At 40.5% G+C, this 17554-nt stretch overlaps 1 protein-coding gene across 2 annotated transcripts in view; it reads right to left on the bottom strand.

The window, feature by feature from the left end:
* The window catches only part of ARHGAP10 (Rho GTPase activating protein 10), a 308230-nt gene that overhangs the window by 186888 nt on the left and 103788 nt on the right, over window positions 1-17554 (bottom strand). For both annotated transcript variants that reach the window (XM_026499449.4, XM_057310112.1), the window contains exons 5-7: window positions 16343-16444; window positions 10198-10308; window positions 7969-8073 (exon numbers count right to left, since the gene is read on the bottom strand). In XM_026499449.4, coding sequence (XP_026355234.1) covers window positions 7969-8073; window positions 10198-10308; window positions 16343-16444 — 318 coding nt within the window. The remainder of the gene's footprint in view (window positions 1-7968; window positions 8074-10197; window positions 10309-16342; window positions 16445-17554) is intronic.

The following is a 17554-nucleotide window of genomic DNA, read 5'->3' as shown; positions in this document are numbered from 1 at the left end:
GTAATCTTTTGAGAACACAATAGAATTATGTCTTAAAAATGTATATACGTTAAGTAAAAAATACTACATTGCTAAAAAAAAAAATGCTAACCATCATCTGTGCTTTCAGTCATAATCATTTTCCTGGTGGAGGGTCTTGCTTTGACGTTGACGACTGCTGACTGATCAGGGTGGTGGCTGCTGAAGGCTGGGGTGGCTGTGGCAATGTCTTGAAATAGGACAACAATGATATTTGGTAGCATTTTACCCACAAGAGAACTTCCTTCCCAGTCGGACTCAACCCTCTCAAACCCTGCTGCTGTTTTATCAACCAAATTTATGGAACGTTCTAAACTCTTTGTTGTCATTTTAACAAATCCTCACAGCATCTTCACCAGGAGTCGTTTCCACCTCAAGAAACCGTTTTCTTTGTTCATGCATGAAAAGCAACTCTCTGTGCAAGATTTACCATGAGATGCAGCAGTTCAGTCCCAGCTTCAGGCTCCACTTCTAATTCTGGTTCTCTTGCTCTTCCCACCACATCTGCGGTTACTTCCTCCACTGAAGTCTCGAACCCCTCAAAGTCATCCTTGAGAGTTGGGATCAGCTTCTTTCAATCTCCTGCTTGTGTTGACATTTCGGCCTCTTCCCGCGTGTCACTAATGTTCTTAGTGGCATCTACCTCTCAACAGAGGGCTTAGAATATTTCGTAAATCATGCTGTTCATAGACGTGCTGTCATCCAGACTTTGTTGTTCCGTTCGTAGAGCACAGGTAGAGTACATTTAATCTGATTCTTAAGGACTCCAAGATTTTCAGAATGGTAAATGGGCACTAGCTTCCACTGAAAGTCACCAGCTGCATTGGCCTCTAACAAGAGAGTCAGCCTGTCCTTTGAAGCTTTGAAGCCAGACATTATCTACATTGAAAATCTGCTGTGTAGTGAGGCCGCCTTCATGAATGAAGCTGGACTTTCTGGACCACTTGCTGCAGCTTCTCCATCAGCACTTGCTGCTTTACCTCTCACTCTTCTGTTATGGAGACGGCTTCTTCCTTAAAACCCATGAACCAACTTCTGCCAGCTTCTGACTTTTCTTCTGCAGCTTCCTCACCTCTCTCAGCCTTCATAGGACTGAGGAAGATTAGGGTTTTGCTCTGGGTTGGACGTTGGCCTAAAGGGAATGTTGTGGCTGGTTTGATCTTCTAACCAGACCACTCAGACTCTCTCCGTATCAGCAATAGGACTGTTTCCCTTCCCTAGCACTCGTGTGTTCACTGGAGTAGCAATTTTCATCTCCTTCAATAACTTTTCCTTTGTACTCACATCTTTGCTAACTGTTTGGTGCAAAAGGCCTAGGTTTCAGCCTGTCTGGGCTTTCGACATGTCTTCCTCTCTAAGTTTAATCATTTCTAGCTTTTGATTTAAAGTGTGACTCTTCCGTTCACTTGAACACTTGAAGCCATTATAGGGTTATTCACTGGCCGATCTCAGTATTGTTGTGTCTCAGAGAATAGGGAGGCCTGAGCAGAGGGAGAAAGATGGGGATGCAGGCCAGCTGGTCAGTAGAGCGGTCAGAACACACACAACACTCATCGATTACGTTCACTATCGTATATGGGCCTAGTTTGTGGCACTCCAAAACAATTATGACAGAAACATCAAAGATCATGGATCGTGATCACAAATGTAACAATAATGAAAAAGCTTGAAATATCATGAGAATTACCAAACTGTGAGACAGAGACACAGAGGTAAGCAACTGCTACTGTAAAAATAACACCAACAGACTCGTGTGACACAGATTGCCATAAACCTTCAATTTGTAAAAAACACAGTATCTGTGAAGCTTAAAAAAAACAGAGCACAATAGAGCGAGCTATGCCTGTACACACACACACACAGATATGTGCATGCTGTGTGTGTACAGATGCCGGCATACACACCCAGGAGCACACACCTGCACACACACACATATTCCTATTAATCTCATGCGTTGCACCCAACACTCTCATTGGTCATATTAATGCTCAAATTGTCCTGGGATTGGACCAGCAGGGACCCCTTCTAGCTGAATCTTGTATCTTTTGACGTGCCCCCTCTATTGAGTAATCCCTTACTTTCTTGTCCCAAAAGGAGTCCTGGGTTCATCTTATACTTTCTCTGAGTCCTAGAATCAACGATTTCCCCTACAGAAGCCCTTGTCCTTAGTGAAGTATTAAGAAACCAAAAGCTATGGGGCGCCTGGGTGGCACAGCGGTTAAGCGTCTGCCTTCGGCTCAGGGCATGATCCCGGCGTTATGGGATCGAGCCCCACATCAGGCTCCTCCACTATGAGCCTGCTTCTTCCTCTCCCGCTCCCCCTGCTTGTGTTCCCTCTCTCGCTGGCTGTCTCTCTCTCTGTCAAATAAATAAATAAAATCTTTAAAAAAAAAAAAATAGAAACCAAAATCTGGGCACAGTGTGTCACAGTTGAAGGGATGTCACTGCTCCTGGGTGTTCTTGGCAGAAAGAAAAACTACACGGATGTGTATACATGTACACATATGTATGTGTTTTAACACACATACACTTCTATGCCTCTCTATATTCAAAAACTCATATGTTCATACCAGTAAATATAATCCCAATCCAATACTTCCAGCTTCTTTCTAGCCTATCCCTTCCCAGTTTTGAAGATTGATTTATGTTAGAGAGAGAGAGAGAGAGAGAGCTCGCACATGTGCACGAACACATGTAAGCGGGAGGTGGGGCAGAGGAAGAGCAAGACTCTCAAGCAGACTCCCTGCTCAGCGGGGAGCCCGACAAAGGTCTGATCTAATGACCCTGAGATCATGACCTGAGCCGAAATCAAGAGTCGGTAGCCTAACCAACCAAGCCACCCAGGCACCCCATCCTCCCCAATTTTGTATATTTCTTTTCAGAGAGTGAGAAATCTATCTCCCATTATTCTCAATCTATTTACTTATTTGTTCAATTAACACATCTGCTCAATGTAACTGATCTCCCAAATACTCCAGCCACCTCTTCTGCAGGCTGCCTCTATACCCTCCCCCCCACCATCACCCCCACTTTTCCTGCTGCAGACCCCTCCATGGAGTACCACCTACCGTCACTGTCCTACTTCCTCAGATGCTAGGACTCTGCACTGGGAAGGGAGGGGAAGGATTTTACCATTTAAGGTAAATTATGAATAGAAATGAAAATTACACTTTTTTAAAATTTGAACATAAATAATAGAATGGCTAGAGCCTAGCGATCTCCAATTCTAAATTCCAGGTGTATATATATTAAGATATCATCACATGACAATCATGTTAGACTGGAAAGGCTACAGTACGTGACCACTAGAGTGTTGACACCGTGGCTGCCACTACTGAAAACACTTTTTGGTGCGTTAATCCTCCAAATAACCTCTGAGATAGTCTGGAACTATCCACTGTCAGTAAAAAGGAAAAGGAAATTCCTTTCCTTGCATGCCTTCCTAAATAAATTTCCAAATAAAGCAGTCTTCAGTTATGCCGTATAAATTAAATACATTATCACCTCACCTATTTGGGGGGAGGCTTCAATCTGGGGACTAAGCTGGAATTCAGTCTACAAACCTGGTGGGTCAGGCTTAGCACAGGTTCACTCCCATGTTAAGGAAAAAAGGAGATGAGCAAGAGAAAGAGCTTTTCACAGTGTTATACCCAGAAACAAAGCTTTAAAGGCAGAGGGAAAAGGCTGATTCCAAGTACAGATAGCCATTTTAAGTTTCCCATCCGGGCCCCATGACCTCATTCAGAGAGGAAAGGAAGGCAAAGTATAATTAAAAATATGAAAAAGGTTTCATGAAATAGCTGTAAAACATGAGGGTGGGCCCCATGCAGCCCTGCTTTAGTAACCTTGCAAAATAACAGGAAAGGGGGAAGGCCCTACACACACACACACACACACACACACACACACACACCCTCACTGCCATCCCCATACTGCCCTCAAGTGCGCCATGCAGAGTGAGGTGGCAGAAAAAGGAATGGCAGTCAACAGACCCCAGGTGAACAGGTGATAAGAGTCCAAATCCCATATAAAACACTTTCCATGGGGATGAGGGAAATATGGTTTAGAAGTGGTGAGAGGTGGAGGTGACAGAGATTTACCATCAGGTCCTAAATCTGAGTTCCTACAATTAAAGGGACTCCTGTGTTACCCCCAAGCTGCTAAGGTCTGGGCAAGCAGATGGCCATATTAAGACGTTCCCCAGCTCCTATATTTGCGGACCCCAGGCACACCATGAGTGACCCACTTATATCCCAGCACAATCTGAAACCAACCACCAAGGTCCCTTGGAGTGAGTCTGCCCAAATTCCAATGCTGGCCCTGACCTGAAAGCAGCAGGACAGCAGAAAGTTCCTGTCCTCATTGTCCTCATCTGTAAAATAGGAATAACGAAATCTACACCACAGGACTTCTACGAAGACGAAATGTGCATAGTCCAAATAAAGCACTCGGGTAATAGCTGGTACGCGATAATAAAATAAATGTAAATGACATTACTACTACGACTACTATTACCAAAAGTCACAGTTATTCCCCGTCAAAGGATAAAGAAAAATCTTCAATAACTAACAGTTTATTGTTTTAAACTTGACAGGAAGAGAAAGTATGTTTTTAAAATTTTTTTCAGAATATAAAAACTAATCCACATTATAAAACAGAAAGAGGGAAGGGGCACAAACAGACCTGTCTTGGGGGCATAAAAAAAAGTTTTAAAAGCAATTAAAAGTGACCATAAAACGATCCCTCAAAAATAAGCACTTTCATATTTTTACACAATCACTTCCAATCCCTTTTCTTTAAAAAACATAGTTTATTGTTTCAGTGTTCTACTTTTCTCACAACGCTGTAACAAAAATTTTGGGCATATTCTTAAAATCTTAACTATTCTTAGGATCTTCTGGGGATTCTTCATGAATTCTAAGATTTCTCACATTACATTTCCTTCTAGGAAGAATTCTATTCTAGTTTCTCTTTCCCCACATTCCTCTGGGGATAAAGAACAAAAGTTTAAATTTAGTTTTTTAAAAATATCCTTCAATTTCGAGGCAATTTATATTTTTCTTGAAAATCTATTTTCTAAAGCCATCTTGCTCTGTTTTGCTTTCCATGTATTACTCCGGATTATGGAAAGTGGGTGAAGAATAAATTGCTTTCAAAAAAACAAAAGAGGTGTTACCCTTTTTACAACAGAAAAGGTGAAACCAGATGGGGAAAAATAGGTTGTTTTCATTTTTAAGTCACTTTTGCCTTTTACTGATTATAAAATGATCTTGCTGGATTTTTTTTACTACGAATACTTTAAAAAGCTGACCAAAATTATCCACAGCATTGTAGTGCACAGACAGTTAACGTTTTAATATGTGGGTCTATTTCCTTAAATACATAAGGAAACATTGCATAAAAAAAGGACACATAACTGGGATTTCTGTAATTTGTAGTTTTATATTACCAGCATTTTCCCTTTATTACGTGAAAAGCTGGCATCATCAGGGAATGAGAGAAATGGCCAAGAAAGGAGCAAAGTACAGCAACATTCGGCTGCAGCAGGTACCACAGAATGAGCGGCATGTGTTTCAAAGGTGCTGGCCTTTCTGAAGGGAAAAGCATTAGCTAAGAGCAAACCCAAACAGCAAAGACACCTCGATCAGGTGTTCTCCACACTGCAGGTGAGGAGGAAAGAAGGGGCTCTGGGTGAAGGAGCTGCAGGAGCAGCTTCAGGAACAGAACAAAACGAAGAGATGAATATGGAGAAAAGAGGCTTTAGGGCAATTCACTGATGACAATCCTTGTGTTCCAGAGGATACAGAAAAATTTTCCAGCCAACCATTCTTTGCCCATTTCTCTATGGGAAATGACTGTTGTTACCAAATGTGTAAGTTAACGTCTGAACGTAGTAAGGATATTAACCAAGTTATTTTGTGAACCATTTTAAGGGATAGCTTGTTTTTAGGTTTTGCTTTTAATGCTTTGGACAGAGCATTGCTCATTTACACTGAAATATTTAATCTCTCGAAATCACTTTGGCGTATAAAAGGCAATTACATCCCTTTTAGCACACAGGCGTGTTACAAAAGTACTTCCACCCACAAGCACGCTGTGCAGGGATAGTTTCATGGGAGCTTCTGGGAGATGCAGACGTTCCCCAGCCCTCACCCCAGACACCAAGGCACAGCCAGCTCTGTGGGCACATAGCCTGTGCAACCACATAGGACCTTGGGCTCAGAAGGTCACGTGCTTGATTTAATGCTCTGCTGTCACAGTCTTGAAATTCTTCATTTTTAAGTAAGGGCCCTGCCGTCCCGTTCTACACTGGCCCCACAAATTATGGAACCAGTTCTGCCTGAAGGTTCTCATGCAGGCCAGCCCTGCACTTGACAGATGACATCCAGACAGAAGAAGTAAATTTCCACAAGTTATATAGCCAGTTGGTAGAGGAAAAAATCAAGAGTATAATTAATCTTCTAACCTAACTACATAGTGTTCTTTTTACCAACCTGTGTTCTGCTGTCTGCAAACGTATTCTGAAAAATCGCAGCAGCGTTAGACTATTCTACTACCCACTGAGAGAGTTTTAAAATTAGAACTAATCAACACATACATACGTGCTTTGATATTGTTTAGAATTCTGTTACATTATGGTCACTGATAGTGGGGGGCATGAGTGGGGGTGGTTACTTTTTAGTTATTTAACCCAGCTCGACATTCAAATAATCTACAAATACACCTGAACTACAAAGAGAGAGAGAGAGAGAGAGAGAGAGGGAGAGATTTCATTATCTCATTCCCAAATGTAGGGAACTATATGAAAAACTTAGGAACAAAATCTACACAAAAACCATTCCTCCTCAATCTCTATGATGATATCAAATTCAAAGCCAGGCAGCAAACAGCACAGAGTCCCATCCCTCATACGTCTTTCAGTATGAGCTAGAATGCGCTTGTCCCAAAACTCACTCACTTTTTTTCTAATGAGGCCGAAAATTATATTAAACATAACCTGAAAACAATTTCAATGAGGACACTTCCAAAGTCAACGTAAGTGTTGAGAGGAAAAACACCCAGCACCTTCTGATCAAAGTCATCTACGTCCCACTGTTTGATAAAGCTCTCCTAAATCTCTTTATCCAAGACCTCTTTGAAAGCATACATTTTCCAGGAAAATAATATAGACCAACCGTAACTGTGAATTCAATACATTAGCGAATATGCATAAACACAGGGAAGAAATCCCTCTTGAGCCATAAGCCTAGCTGCAATTAAAAATCAAGTAAGATACACAGGTAATAGAAATTGAGATCATTACACCTAAAGTAGAGTGTTCTTTTGTGTGTTCCCTACAAGAAAGACTGAAAGTTAGGTAACAAAGTTTGTCCTTGCAACTATCCCTACAAAGGGCAATATGATGACAGTTAACACTGCTGTAGGACATATTTTAAAAGTTATTAAGAGAATAGATCCTAAAAGTTCCCATCACAAAAAAAAAAAAAAATCTGTAACTATATGAAGTGATAGACATCAACTAAACTTATTGTGGTAATCATTTTGCTATATGTATGTCAAATCAATATGCTATACGACTGAAACTTATACAGTACTGTATGTCAATTACATCTCAATAAAACAGGAAAAAATAATAAAGATAAATTCTGGGACTCCTGATTCAAAACATATACCTAGTGACTTCTGAAAGTAAGACAAGAAAAATACATTCTTAAAACAAATTCCTTATCTTAAAAAAAAAAAGAGCCGCCAGGTGGCAGAATTCCTCCTGAGCCTCGTCTAATTGAAGAGCAGTTTGTTACACTGAGAACTGACCAGAAGGTGGCAACGTAGCCTCAGTTTCTCAACATCAAGCGCTCAGCCTGGTCTTAGTTTAAGGCTTTTCATATAACAAAAGGAAAATACACATCTCAAGCATCCTCTTATATCAGAAAGCTTTTACTTCCTTACATTCTGAATGTTGATCTGAAGTTCCATTTTGTAGTGATTGAAGTCTTTGGCAAGTTCATGGCCCTGATGATAGAAAGTAAACATTCCCTGAAAAAATGACAGCATCTAAGACAAAGGGAAAAAGATGACATTAGCACAAACAAAAACTCAGTGTGGGGGGAAAAAAGAATAAAAACAGCCACATATTGCCCCCCATCCCACTGTGATTCTACTGCAGCAAAATAATTAAAAGAAGTCACTGTATTCAACTAAATCTAACTACATACTAGTTACTAATTTGTCCTTTTACAAAATGAAAGGTTTGTGATTTTTCCTTAAATATCAGAGCCTTGAGATAGCTTTGAGAGTATAGTGTAATGGAGAAATGCAGTTCTACATCACTCATCTGTTCTTTTTAGTCGAGAGAATCTCTATATTCATTTATAATTGAAATCTTATCACCATGGGTCAATAGAATCTATATTGAAAGTGAAATCACAGGATCGAAGAGCTAAAGGCTCTCTCCAATGGCGTCCAGTGCAGTGCAACTTCTCTTGTGTCTATGGACCTTCGGTGACTGCGGCAAAGACGGGTAGAGACAGGTGGTAATTAAGCTCTGAGTTCTGACCTACCCTCACCTGCCCCTCTTGATTAAAGGGCACCCGCTTCTGCCCAACATGTGAGTGAATTTAAAGTGAGTAAAAGTGATTTGGGGTAGGAATTAGGGAAATCCTGAAATTCATTTTCTTCATAATGTCACACAGCACAATGGTTAGGAATCTGGGACTCTAATGTCAAGTGGCCAGCAGGGGTCAATCCCCAACTTCAGCTATGTTATGAGACCTTGGACAAATTACTGAAACTTTCCGTACTTCTATTTCCTTGTGTGCTTAGTGGGATCGTAAAAATACCTCCTATGGAGTGTGTAGAATAAACATGAGCACGGTGAAGTATAACAACGATGACTTGAACAATGAGCACTGTAAATGCTCAATAAATCCAGGTCATTATTAGTATTTCACATAAAAGAAAGCTTTATGGAGATGAATTTTTCTCTAATTGCTTAAATTAGGTTAATTCTAGGGGTGCCTGGGTGGCTCGGTCGGTGAAGCATCTGCATTCTGCTCAGGTCATGATCCCAGAGTTCTGGGATCAAGCCCCACACAGGGCTCCTTGCTCGGTGGGGAGCCTGCTTCTCCCTTTCCTCCTCGCTTAGTGCTCTCTCTCCTATCTCCGTTGCTATCACTGTCTCTCTCAAATAAATAAATAATATCTTCAACAAATAAAGTTAATTCTATTACTCTAACTAGACCACTGCTTCCATGAATGCCAATTTTAAATTAATCATTACTTGGTTATTTTTTTGTTTCTCAAAATCACACATAGAATGGATAACTGTATGGGGGATGTAAATTCTATCTCAGTAAAGCTGCTTTTTTTAAAAATCACATGCAAAAACACCTACATTAAAGTTAATCTTGAGAATCGTGAATTCCAGTGTTTCTTGGTTTTTTTCACTAAAACCCACAGTATGAATTACCCTTTACATACATTCATATGTGTCCATATACATTATATATATGCATATATATATATAAAGAACTTATATGCATATAAGAACTTATATGCATATATATATATATATATATATATATATATATATATATATATATATAAAGAACTGAAGCTATTAGAATACATCTAATAGAAGCACAAACACAAATCGCATGTCTGTAAACAGGTCTGAAGAATGGCCAGAGTAACTCACAAAATAGTTTCAAGTGCTCCACATGCTGGTTCTTCAGTTGCCATAAGCATTAAGTTGTGTTAGAAATAATTTATCATCAATCAATAATTGTTCAAAGTACCAAAATTTGGATTGGTGTACTTGCTTCAGAACAAACTCAAGCAGAGTGAAGATTATCCATCGACACCAGCACGGTCTCTCCCATCCTAACACTTCTCTCACAGGGCTCTTCTTTAAAGGTGGGCCTACAATAGGGTGGCAGAAATTGCCGAGTCCTTGAGAAATAATATTCCCTACATGTTGCTATGCCAATTAAGGCTGAGAACCACTGATTTGTAGGTGATTCCTTGACTTCATGGTGATGTGTCCATCCTTTATAATTTATGATCCTTGTGCTTCATGTATGCACAATGGCCCCCAGCAATGGTAAATTCAATCCAGGAAGAAACACTTCTATTATACCACAAAAATCTAATAGCAGAACCACCTTCTACGATACTTACAGGTTCCACAAACTCAAACTTCTTTCTTTCCTGGATCTCCTGAAGCTTGCATACATATTCCAGAGACAGTTCATAAAAGTGCTGCCGGTTCTGCTCCACTTGGATATCTGCCTATGTGAAAGCAATAGAGGCTGGTTAAATCCGAGATGGTGAGGAGTGAAACTCTTGACCAGAGGTTGGCAACGCTACAAACCCCATGACAAATATGGCCCCCAGCCCGTTTTTCTACATAAAGTTGTACTGGAACATAGTCACGGCTACTGGTTGATGTATCTTCCGTGGCCACTTTCCTGCTGCAGCAGCCAAATGAGCAGTTGCAACAGGGACCTTCCTGTCTACAAAAACATAAAAACATAATTTTTATCACCTGACTCTGCAGAAAAAGTATGCCAACCCCTGCACTTTGTGATGAGACTGACCCCCATGACTGAACATCAAACAGTAGAGCTCTTCATGAAAAACTCACCCCTACCCCAATTGACACCCAAGGCTGAACCATACACATACAATCAAAATCACATAAGCATTATTTCTGTTGACAAATCCTCTAAGAATGCAGTTGGCCTGGGAAATCTAGTCACCTCGGGACTCACGACTGAAGGCAGCAGGTGAGGAAGTGGCAGCAAGAGTACCATCTCAAACACCATATGATCCAGTAATTCCACTTCTGGGTATTAACCCAAAGGAAATAAGAAACACCCCTATGTTTACTGCAGCCTTATTTACAATAGCCAAGACAGGAATCAGCCCAAGTGTCCACTGAGAGATGAATGGATAAAGATGTGGTACAGATGCATACAATGGAATATTACTTGGCCATAAAAAGAATGAGATGGGGGGGGTCATTGGCAACAATGGGGGGGTCACTGGCAACAATGTGGATGGACTTAGAGGCTGTTATGCTCAGTGAAGTCAGACAGAAAAAGGCAAATACCACAAGATTTCACCTATATGTAGCATCTAAAAAAAACAAAAAAGCAAAAACAGACCCATTAAAACAGAGAACTGATGGTTGCCAGAGGGGAGGGTGTGGTGGGATGGGCAAAATGTGTGACGGGGAGAGGAGGTATAGGCTTCTGGTTATGGAATAAATAAGTCACGGGGATGAAAAGTCAGCCTAGGGAATATAGTCAACAGCACTGTAACAGCATTGTATGGTGACAGATGGGAGCCACTACACCTGCGGGGAGCACAGCATAACGCACAGGGTCGTCAAATCACTGCGCTGTACCGGAAAGTAACGTAACACTGTGTGTCAACTATACTTCAGTTAAAGAAAAAAGAAAAGAACCTGATTCTCAAAAGGTAGGCCAGGGCGTGAAGCCCATCTATAGGTAATCATGCTGTTAGGCCCTCAAAATGTGTCATCGTCTGGGAGTAAACAGGCACCAGATGGTCAGGAGACTGTTCCAAGGGGGGGAAAAGGTTCTAGCTTATCTTGTCTAACTAGAAGGGAACTGGGGGAGAAGCAGGGTTGCATGGCGGAACAGCAGAGCAAGAGCTGTCATCCTAGAAACCATTCTTACAAGGCATCAATCATATATTTCCTAATTTGGCCAACTTTACTTTTATAAGTATTTATCCAGACATTTCTCCAAAGAAGATATATAAATGGCAATAAGCACCTGGAACAATGCTCAAAATCACTAATCGTTTTGGAAATAAAAGACACCACCTCACACCTATCAAAAAAAAAATTTATTAAAATAAAATTTTAAAAAAACAGAAAACAAACGTTGCTGAGGATGTGAAGAAATTGGAACCCTGTGCACTGTTGGTGGGAATGTAAACTGATGCAGCTGCTAGGAAAAAACAGCATTGTGGTTCTCCAAAAAATTTAAAAGCAGAATTATCACATGATACAGTAATTCCATTTCTGGGTATATACTCCTAAAAACTGAAAACAGGGACTCAAAAAGATTTATGTAACCATGTTCACAGCAGCATTATTTACAATAGCTAAAAGGCAGCAGCAACCAAAGTGCCCACTGACAGGTAAATGGATAAACAAAATGTGATATATACATATATAGATAATGGTAACATTATACAGCCTCAGAAAGGAAGGAAATTCAGACACATGCTATAACATGGATGAAGCTATTATGCTAAATGGAATAAGCAAGTCACAAAAGGACAAATACTGTAGGATTCCACTTGTATAAGGTACCTAGAACAAATTCAGAGACAGAAAACAGAAGGGCGGTTATCAGGAGCGGGGGGTAGACAGCTGGGGAAGTAGTTTTCAATGGATACAGTTTCAGTGTTTGGAGATGAAAAGAGTTCTGATACGGAATCCAGTGGTGGTTACGCAACAATGTGAATGTGCTACGCGAGGAATAAAGCACAAAGCTTCTGAACCCCTCGGAAAGTCCTGAGTGTGGTGAGTACCTTTTCCATCTACATAAAGAGCCCCTCTGGAGCCCACCTGAGTTTATGCTATTGAGGTGACTTAGGGTGGGGCCAGAAGGACAAAGTGATAGGAGGGCTGGACCTTTCAGTCCTGTCCACTGACCTCTGGCAATGGGTGGAGGGAGGGGCACTCCAGAGGAAAGTCTGTAAAAACTCTGGAACGTCCACGTGGCTGGACACATGTGAGTGCCTGGAGAGTGACACACCCCAGCTCCATGCGGACAGAAGTTTCTGTGCTTGGGACCCTTCCAGACCCCACCCTGTGTGACTATTCATCTCTATCTTTTATATTAGTCTTTATGATGAATTAGTAAATATAAGTAAGTGTTTTAGCTCAGTTCGGTGAGCCACTCTTAGCAAATGAATCAGACTGGAGGAGGGGGACATGGGAACATCTAATTTATAGCCAGTAGGTCAGAAGCACAGGTAGTAACCTTGATTTGCAACTGGCATCTGAAGAATGGACAGTCTTGTGCGACGGAGCCCTTAACCTGTTGGGGCTGATGCGGTCTCCAGGCAGACTGTGAGACTGAGTTAACTGCTAGATGGTGTGGGAAAACACACATTCAAACTGTACTTTTTACCGTACCAAGCAAAAGTGACTTTTTAAACAAATTTCTATTTGATCATCATCTAACTTCTGGCCACTCCTGTTCAAAATATGTATCATGAGAATTGACCAATCTCAAAGTTATTCAAAAGATCTACTTCTCTAGTCATATGTACTGAAATGTAATCATTTGACTACTCAAACAAAAATATACTTCAAAAATTAACAGAAATAGATTTTTCTCAAATATCTGATACTTGTTCTAGTGCAAATATTAATTAGAATTTAGGGACGTGTTGGGGCGCCTGGGTGGCGCAGTCGTTAAGCGTCTGCCTTCGGCTCAGGGCGTGGTCCCGACATTCTGGGATCGAGCCCCACGTCAGGCTCTTCTGCTGGGAGCCTGCTTCTTCCTCTCCCACTCCCCCTGCTTGTGTTCCCTCTCTCGCTGGCTGCCTCTCTCTGTCAAATAAATAAATAAAATCTTAAAAAAAAAAAAAAAAGAATTTAGGGATGTGGCTGGAAGTAGAAGCCATTGTGCCCAGTAAATGGAGAGCTGCAGGTCATTACCAAATAGCCAGCCTGCTCTCTGCAACAACTGTCTCCTGTTAACGTTCATCTGAAACAAGGAGAAAGAATGATACAAGTTTCTAAGCCTTTGTTCAGTACCACTCTCAGCAACATTTATAAACCTCTCTAGTACCTCAACTCAGTTCACTGCAGGTTAGCAACACATGAGCCAGTGCCAAAATCAATGAAGATCCAAACCTAACCTTTTCCTTTTAAAGAGCATCCCCCCTTTTAAGACCTTCACACTTGGCAATAGAAAGCTGTTTCAAGTGGGAGTGTGTATGTTTGTAAAGAGCAAAGAGCAAGATAAGACAGAATATACAATTTAAATGAAACTAAAATTCATCTCGAGGGTCTCTTCAAATTTCTGATCTGGAGTTTAATTATCTTTGGGAATGATGAAATTAACAAAGCCCCAGCTCACTGTGCAAACACCTTCACACTTGTTCATTAAGTATTTATTAAGTGCCTACTCCCTGACTAGCAGTGTTTTAGGTGCAAAGGATAGAGTACTGAAAAAAGCAGTGTTGTTGTCTTCAAGGAGCTTACATGCCAGTGCAAGGAGTCATGTGACAACCAAATATACAGTATACAGTACATCACATGTGCGTAAGAGTATGAAAAAAACCAAAGCAGCATAAGGGGGTACTTTCAATAAGATGGTCGGGGACTTCTCTAGTAAGGGGGACTCCGAGTGGAGAGTATTTGAGAATATGTGGAGGAGTAAGTCATGTGGGTCTGGGCTGGAAATGTACTAGGAAGTGAGGACAACCAAAGCAAAGGCCCTAAGCATGGAGCCTGAAGCCCACGTGGGTATGAGGACAGGAGGGTGGGCCCTGGGCCTCTGGAGACAGTTATTAGGGAGGATCTGGGGAAGAGAAGCAACATAAAGGCTCACTCTGCTTGCTGTATAGAATATAAACCGTAGGGACATTGGTGGAAGCAGGGAGACCAAGTAAGAGGCCTTTACAGGAATCCGCGTGAGAGATGCCGGCGGCATGGGCCAAGGTGCTGGTGGTAGGAGTCAGAGGTGGCCATAGCCTGAGAATACTCCGAAGCTAAGGAAGACATATGCTGACAAACGGTGCGGCGTAGCAGAGGAAGGGCCAAGGATGGCCATAAAGATTTTGCCTGAGCAACAGCTCGAACGAGATACATAATCAGAGAGTGAAGTAAAGATGGAAATTACTTGCAGCATGAAAAATCCCTTCAGAATACCCAAAAAGACAGAGAAGGGGAGAAGGCAGGTAGAAAGCTGCTGGCATAAGGAGAGCCAATAAAACAACAGCTGTCATTTCAAAATGGAGAGAGGGGAGGAGATGACGGAGTGTATGTAACAACTGTATGGTTTTCTACATAATATGGAACCCTTAAGGAGAAAAAGGAGCCCTACCTACCTCCGTTATTATAGTGAGGATTAAGTGGTATAAAAGCTCCCTTCCTTTTATTTTTCTTTTAAAGATTATTTATTTATTTGAGAGAGAGTGTAAGGGAGAGAGTGTGTACATGAGTGTGGGGGAGGGGCAGAGGGGAGAGAGAGGGAGAAGCAGACTCCCTGCTGAGCAGAGAGCCTGACATGGGGCTCAATCCCAGGACCCCGGGATCATGCCCTGAGCCAAAGGCAGACGCTTAACCAACTGAGCCACCCAGGTGCCTCTCCCTTCTCTTTTATAAACTGTCAAACGCCTTCCAAATGTCAAAGTTATTAAAGAGGAGAAAGTAAATGGGACATGAGGGGAATGTCAAAACAACCTCCCATACATAAAAGGTGTGCACCCATATACCTAGCATTTAAATATACTGGAGCCAATGTTGTTAGTGTCATTTTGATGATACTTCAATAAGTGTATATTATAGTGGTATATTATGCCTAGATTCCTTCTGTGTTTAAAAATAAACAAATGAGAAAAATATCACACTTTTGTGGGATGAGTCAAGATCCTAACAGCTGCAAAACAGCATTATTTTTAATGAAAACATATGTTCCAAATTGCAAACCATTGAGTTTCCACTCAAGTGTGTGAGTGAGAAAACACAAGTGCCAGGGAATTTACAAAAGAGAAAGACAGACAAAATGAGAGATAAGATATAAATTCCTTTCTCCTTAACTCACAGCTCCCTCCAAAAAAAAAAAAAAAAAGAGTCTATTAACACAAGTAAAACAAGATGCTCTCCTTCCAATGAAGCTAAACCTTCTGAATCTTCAGCGTTAAATAAGATTAATGCTGCCTTCACACACAAGCAAATGGTAGATGAGCTTATCAAATTCAATGTGTTTCTTCAAAAAATCTTAAAAGCCGATTAATGAATCTATTCCTGAAAATAATAGATCTGTTCTTCAGTAATGCCGGATAAAATTGTTCCTGTGAAAATATACTCAGAACTAAAAATGTTAATACTATGAATCTATACTGAATTAATCACTGTAAGACATATTCATTATTTTGTGCCTTGTTCCACAAGAATCCTTTTCTTAATTCATGCCGATGTGTTCATTTTTTTTCATCCCTAATTAATCCTAGATGAAAAGTTTACCAAAGAAAAGCACATTTTAAAAAGAAAAGGTATGTACTGCTTATTGAATTTTAGAAACAAACAGAAAAGTAAAAACAATACCTCTTGTAAATGTGAGTCTTTCTTTTTGGCTGATAAATTCAAATGTTTATCAATTAGACTATAGTTCTTTTCTGTCTCTTTGTCAAACTTCTTTTTTTCTTCCTACAAGTCAGAAAACACAGACAACTATGATTAAACAGGGGGAAAATGCATATATACAGTTTATCTACTGAACAGCTCAAAATAAGATTAGTATCTAAAAATAAATAAAGTACCAACGAGTGTGATGAAGTTATCTGAAAAATCTATCTGTACCCAGGCCACAGCTTTTCTTAATCATCAAAACAGTGTTAGGACTGAAGAGTCACATATCTTTTCTCTTTTTCCTTTAATAGGTTTTTTTACAGAGCATGGTATTTTTCAATAATTATAGTGTTTAGAAGTAATGCCATGTCACTTGTCCCTCATTGAAAGAAATAATAAAAAGAAGAACACAGGTTTAAAACAGCAAACTTGTGCAGATTTTGGCAAAGAAATGGGATTCTTTTAAAACTGAGTAAATTTTGGTCTAGATTAAAAAAATAATCATCACCACAATTGGGGAAACAAAACAACTTGGGAAAGATTTTCCTTAATTGTCCAGTGTGACTTTAACAATAAGACCCTCTGATCAGAAACGTCACCTCCTTTCCCAAACCTTCCCAGTGATTTCTATAACACCATTCAGAATATGTATCAATAGGTCAACAGGGCCTAAAGGAACACCGACATCCTCACACTGAGACTCTTTGCTGAGCGTTACAAACATTTCTCCGGTATTGCCTAGAACTAGCATTCACTTTTCTTTTGCTATAGAAGCTTCTTGAGAAAACAAGTATACTAATTGTTAAATACAGAGAAGACAGACTATCTCCCCTAACACTGCCTGCCAGTTTAACTGGGTTTTTAATAAACATTTCTGAGCACCAATGAGAGCACACTGTGTCCTCATCCCGTCAAAATGTTTCCGTTACTTCAAATTCTCCCTAACTCTCCAAGGGCTCCGGGAAAGGAACATTTTCTTCCCTATTTTCCAACTTCTATTTTCTAAAGCAAAAATAATCTTTTCTGATATGATCTTTTTCCGTGTAGGCAAAGAATTCAACTGAACAAAGCATGAAAAGTCTACTTCTTCACATTTATCATTACTTTTTCACAACAAGGGACTACAAACTGCTGTGTGGGGACCTAGGACAGAGCCCCTGTGGCTCATCTAAAGACCCCGAACTCCTC

Source organism: Ursus arctos, unplaced genomic scaffold (genome assembly GCF_023065955.2).
Source record: "Ursus arctos isolate Adak ecotype North America unplaced genomic scaffold, UrsArc2.0 scaffold_11, whole genome shotgun sequence".
In the NCBI taxonomy this organism is placed as follows: domain Eukaryota; kingdom Metazoa; phylum Chordata; class Mammalia; order Carnivora; family Ursidae; genus Ursus; species Ursus arctos.
Note: the sequence above shows the minus strand (reverse complement) of the source record. Positions and strands in the feature narration are given on the sequence as shown.